A 6,000-nucleotide genomic window follows, 5' to 3' on the forward strand; every position below is an offset into this window, starting at 1 on the left:
AATATAAGGGCGGGCAAATGTGATACCCTTTGTAGCAATGCTTGAAAGGCTGCTATATTCCTGAATAATACGGCAAAAGAAACTAGGGTCTGTCCTGAGTCTTGGGATCACATTTGGAGGAAATGCTTCCTTTGTTGTTAGGATTACAATAATGGGTTGCAAGGGTCATTCTAGGACAAAGTAACTCCAGGTAAAGCCCCTACAATTGTTTTGGCTGTCCTTCTTCTGCCATCTTCAGCAAATGCCTCACAGAATTGCACAAAAAAGGCCCTGCAGAAACCTTTCCCACTAAAATCCCTTTTCAATTCAGGTTATGTAACCAAACCACTCAACTCCCGATCAAATCATGTGGCAGATCCCCAGCTTAGGACTATTACCAGCTCCTGTGAGAAGCCATAAATATTACATGGACATGAGAATACAAGCGTATGAACAGGAACATCGTCTGTGTATACATTAGGATCAAGGAGAAGGGAAACCAGGGAGATCTACAGGTAGCTGGCAAAGATTTCTGACTGTCAATATTTTAACAAGAGCAAGTAACATTGCCAAGGAAGAAATGGAACCTCGCCCCAGCTTTAAGATCTACATTGTAAAACTAGCCAGGAGAAGTGGACAAGGAATGCAAGCTGCATCCAAACTGCAGAAATAATCCAGTTTGACACCACCTTAACCACCACAATTCAATGCTATGGCATCTCAGGATAGGCAATTTGTTGTAGCACCAGAGTCTTGTGTTAACTATGGTCCAAAGCACACTGCAGGAATGATCTAGTTTGAGACCGGTTTAACTGCCCTGGCTCACTTCTAGGAAATTGTGGGAACTGTAGTTTTGTGAGACATTGAGCCTTCTCTGTCAGAGAGCTCTTGGAGCCACAACAAACTCCAATCCCTATGGTGAGATATGGTCCTTCAAATGGCCTACTCCAGGTAAGTGGGTGCAGTACTACAACCTCAAGAACTCCTGATTTCCATAGTTCCAAATGGGAGAGCTAGTGTTTGCTTTTCCCTATCTTGGTAATAGGAGGACTTTTGTTTAAAGGCACCATTCTAACCTCAGTTTAAGGTTAAAAGCAAACTACTGTGTTTAACATCCTGGCCTCTCACACATTTCCCTTCCTCTCCATTTGTTTGCTTTGAAACATCCAACCCAATTAAGAGTTTCTACAGTTCTTGGAAGCTGAACTTTGGCTGTCCTTAAGTGAAAGTATTTTACTACTACTATGGACTCTTCCTTCCTAAATTCCTAATAGGGAATGAGAAAAAGAAAGCTAGGCAAAACAGTTCATGGATTAAAATTTAGAATGATTCATTGCTTAAAAGGATATTGTGCCTTTTAAGAGACAAGGAAAGAGTTGGTGCTCTTTCAGTCTCAACACACACACAAGAGCACACTCACAGGCTTTACACATAAAATGATGCCAAATGGTATTACAAAGACAGAATTTTGCATGGCTGGGCTAATTTAGGATCGAAGCCATTGAGCAACTATCTTTACCACAATTATAGTCCTATATGTATTAGCTTATGCTCCTGCTAAGACAATGGCAGACCAGGAACATAACCACTTAACCATAAAGCCTAACCCAGAAAGGCTCAATCTACATTCTTAGGATACCAGGCTAACAGCAGGTGAACCATCCCTTAAAAGTAGCCATGAAAAAGCAATGCTTCTTGTTGGCTTACAATCCAACTGGGGCCCGAAAGGTACCAGATCCTGTCTGATCTTAGAAGCTAAGCTGAGTCAGGCCTGGTTAGTATTTGGGTGGGAGACTACCAATGAATACTGTAAGCTTTATTTCAGAGGAAGGAAGGAGCAAAACCTCCTCTGAGTATTTCTTGCCTTAAGAAAACCCTATGAAATGTATGGGGTTGCCGTACGTCGACCGGTGACTTGCTGATATACGCAACAAGGAGCATTCTCTTGGTGCCAGAGATATAAGCTTTTATTCTCCCAGGTTTTTCAACACATATTTTCATTGTTTTATATATGTATTTTTATTTAGTGTCTCTTAGTCCCAGGACACTCTCTGGATACCAAAATCCGTGGATGCTCAAATCCCATTATATATACAATGGGGCAGAAAAATGGTGTCCCTTATACAAAATGGTAAAACCAAGGTTTGCTTTCCGGATTTCTGTATAAAAAATGTTTTCAAGCTGTGGGTGGTTGAATCCATGGAGAAAGAGGATCTATTTTACATCTGTCCATAGGTTAGATCGATGTAAAACAGAATTAAAAATGCAGGAATAATCTCAAAAGAGATCCTTGCCCGGAATGAAACACGTTCTGGTTCCACTGCAAATGACTGTCTCATTGATCTATTTGTTGTCTGCCATATTTTATTGAATGTTAACATGTACTAATATGTATTATATTTAATTATTTTCATAGAATGAGCCATAGGCAAGTTTATTTTATCTATTTTGATTGTATGTGCAGCGCTGTGTAAATTTATAGCGCTATATATAAATAAGGCTTAATAATCTACTGATGAAGACAGTAGTATTTCTGGGGAAGTTTCATTTCTCATGTGGATGGGAAAAAATAGATTACAAGGCCTATGATTATACTAGTTGAGTACCTGATACAGATACCTGCTACAATGAGAACCAGAAGGGTGTAGTGGTCTGAGTGTTAGACTACGGTCCTGGGAAACCAAGGTTCAAATCCTCATCCAGCCATGAGAACTCACTGAGTAGTCTTGGTCAAGTCACACTCTCTCTGCCTTAGAAAGGCAATGTCAAACCCCTCGTGAACAAATTTTGCCAAGAAAACCAAAGGATGAGGGTCAGCATAAGTCAGAATCGACTCCAAGCACCTAGCAATGGGGCCAGCATAGTGGTATGAGACCTGTACTAGGATTCTGGGAGACAATTATTCAAATCCCCATTCATCCATGGAAGGTATCTTTGACCAAGTCACACACTCTCAGCTTAAGAAGAAGGCAGTGGCGAAACCCTTCTGAACAAACCTTGCCAAGAAAACCCTAGGAGAGGGTCACCATGAGTCTATCTGCAGTCACATAGCAACACCAAATGCAACTGCTGGTGCCGTTTTCCTTACCTGCATCATGGTGACCACGTGGCACGGGTTCAGCAAGTAGATGACCGTTCTAGATGCAAACTTGAACCCGACTTCTAACCCAAACGTGAGGCAAAGTGCTACCAGCAACAAGTTCTTCCCCAAGCTTTCCTCCTTGATCCGAGACTGAGCCAACAAGTCCCCGGCTTCCTTGGCATGGGTCCGCCGGATCTTCCTCAGCGACACCGCAACCTCCAGCACTCCCACGCTGAGGAAGACCAGGCTTTCCACCAGACGCTGCTGCCATGGGAGGAAGGCAGCACACTCAGGGCCTCCGTTGCCTTCGAAGCTGGGGTCCACTCCCCCGTACATCCAGTCCAAAAGGTTGGCAAAGCTGTACCGACTCATGGCAAAGCCCTGCCCCTTGTCCTGGCTTTCCTGGAGCTGGTGGGAGTTGGAAGAGATCACAGCTGAGATGCTGTCTGGGTGGCGAAACATGAACCACAAGGAAGAAGGAGTCCTTGTCAGCAGGTTGACTCCCTCCCTCTTCAGGGCAAGGAGGAGGACAGCTGACCGGCTTCAGGTGTCCTCAAATGGAAAGCCCAGGAGATCTGCAAAGAGGAAGAGCACAGCTTGGCATTGCCATCTGGAAAGGGGAGGAGAACATGGTCAGGACCTCAAGGGCAAGGAAAAGCTGTGGAGCAACCGCAAGCTTTCATTGCTCTGTCACCCAAGCTTCGCCCACAACACAGCAGTCACTTTGGGACTCCAAGTGCCGAAGCTACGCATGATGGATGTTGTAAAGACCAATGGGGCAAAAAATGAGAAGCTCACCCTTGCAAGTCAAGTCCAAAACACACTGCAGAAATAAATCCAGTTTGAGCCCTGGCTCAGTGCTGGGAATTGTGGTTTGTCAGCTCTCTGACACCGGAGGCTCAGTATCTCACAAAACTACAGTTTCCAGAACTCAGCAGCATTGAATCAGGGCAGTTAAAGTGGTCTCAAACTGGGTTATTCCTGCAGTGTGTTTTGGACCTCGGAATCCTTTTTGCCCTTACAGTAGGATCTTCCTTCATTCCCCCCCAAATTTCTAACATGGCACTGAAAAGAGAGTGTTTTAGGTTGTACCTTACTTTATGAAGAGAGAGATCTTGGGGCACCTTTGGACTCTAACTGAGTAAAAGAAGTCGGAGGTGTGAGCTGTCATAGACTTCGGTCGACTTCCACAGATGCACCTTTGCCTCGCTTGCTTGGTTTGCAAGCCCAGAATGTCCTCTTTTCTCGAAATGTCGAACCTGGTTTTCTAAAGGCTAGGCCAAACTGTTCTGACCTTTGCAATGCTAGAAACGTGGGGACTGAAGGAAAATGTCACTTTTGGTGATCCTTCTTATTTGGGGTGGGCCATGTCTTCATTTCCCCATTACTATAGACCCTGGAGGTAGCAAAAGACCCAAATATTGGAGGTTATGAAGAAGCATGGAGGAGGGTGGTGCTGGTGGTTGAGCTTTTCTGCAAACAGAAAAGAGTCAAAACAAGCAAGGAGGGGAACAAAACCCCACCGAGGCAAGGATGCTCATGGTGGCAGGGCTTTTATGCAAAGAGAAAACAAGGAACAAAAATAACACAAAAGAGGCATGCATGCTCCATACTTTCTCTGCTCTCCTCCACAACACACAAAGGCACACACAGACACACAGCCTCTGCTCTTTCTGGAGGCTCCATCTCTCTCTCAAAACCCACTTTGCTCCTTTCGCCCCAGTCTCTTTTGGAATCCAAACTAGTCCCCCTTCCATTGCTTTCCAAAACACCAACAACAACACCCCTGTGGGGCAGGACACCCCTCCTCTTCCCCTCCCAAACACACTCTAAAAAGGAGGGAAAGAAGAGAGGAGGGGGGATTCTATTGAAGGCACCTTGGTGCATGGGTTTGACTCCAACTCTGGAGAGCTGGGTTCGAATCCCTGCTCCAACCAACCTCTCAGTCACACTCTTTCAGCCTCAAAGAATGGCAGCAGTATCTGGGAAGAAACATCCACCCAAAACAAAACCATCTTGAGGGGTCTCCAGAAGTCGGAAACAAATGTACCCAAGAACCACAACAAACAGCATTCTTTCCTGCTACATTGTTGCTCTCCTCACTCCTTCCTCTCATCAAGCCTCCTTCCTCCAGCTTAGCCTCAAACATAGACATAAACTATAATAATAATAATAATAATAATAATAATAATAATAATAATAATAATAATATAATACAAAGAATGCTCCCCCTCCAAAAAGAAGAGAAGAGAAAAGAGAGTGAGGGTCTCCAAGCTTCTCCTCCTTTCCTTCCTTCCTTTGCGCGCGCCATTTGCGCCTTTTGCTCTCCTCCTTTTTCCTCCTTCCTCCTCTTTTCCTCCTCCTTCCTTACCTCAAAGGTTTCCCCGAGGGCCCCAGGAAGCTCCTCGTCCTCCACGTTTTGGGGAGCCCCCAGAAGAAGAAGGAGGAGGAGGCAGAGAAAGAGAAAGAGAAAGAGGAGGAGGCGAGCTTCTTCCTCTGCTTTGGTGCGCCTCAGAGGGTCCCCTTGCGCCTCCTTCTCCTTCTCCTTTTCCAGTGGCCTTCCTCCTGGCTGCCCTCCTTTCCTTGGAGAGACCCCTGCTCCCCTCCAGCAGCATCCCTCCATTGAGGGGCTCCTCCATTCAGGGCCCCCCCAAAGGGCTAGGGAAGGCTGGCTTGGCTGCCTGCTCCGCCTCTCCAAAGGCTGGGAGGGGAAAATGGAGGGTGGTTGTGTGTGTGTGTGTGTCTGCAAGCCAGGCTTCTACACACAGAGAGACTGCCTCCTCTTCCCTCTTCTTTCTCTCTTTCTCTCTTTTCTTTTCCTCCCTTTCAAATCTTTATTTGCACTTTTCACACATGGCCATTCCCCTGGAGAGCCCTGGGGACCAGCCGTCCTCCTTTGCCAGGCCCTAGTCCTACACCACCATCACCATCATCATCAT

At 45.7% G+C, this 6,000-nt stretch overlaps 1 protein-coding gene across 4 annotated transcripts in view; it reads right to left on the bottom strand.

The window, feature by feature from the left end:
• LOC149308793 (transmembrane protein 164-like) overlaps window positions 1-5,751 on the bottom strand; it is a 42,411-nt gene extending 36,660 nt beyond the window's left edge. Inside the window, exons 1-2 of one of the 4 annotated variants that reach the window (XM_089536472.1) lie at window positions 5,433-5,751; window positions 3,068-3,636 (exon numbers count right to left, since the gene is read on the bottom strand). In XM_089536472.1, coding sequence (XP_089392598.1) covers window positions 3,068-3,523 — 456 coding nt within the window. In that variant the 5' untranslated portion in view covers window positions 3,524-3,636; window positions 5,433-5,751. Of the gene's footprint in view, window positions 1-3,067; window positions 3,672-4,153; window positions 4,569-5,432 lie in introns of those variants that run through there. The other 3 variants (XM_089536474.1, XM_089536476.1, XM_089536475.1) reach the window with 3 other exon arrangements.
• Between the last annotated feature and the right edge of the window lie 249 nt (window positions 5,752-6,000).

Source organism: Sceloporus occidentalis, unplaced genomic scaffold (genome assembly GCF_023333645.1).
Source record: "Sceloporus occidentalis isolate IW3139 unplaced genomic scaffold, rSceOcc1.0.p SCAF_8, whole genome shotgun sequence".
In the NCBI taxonomy this organism is placed as follows: Eukaryota; Metazoa; Chordata; class Lepidosauria; order Squamata; family Phrynosomatidae; genus Sceloporus; species Sceloporus occidentalis.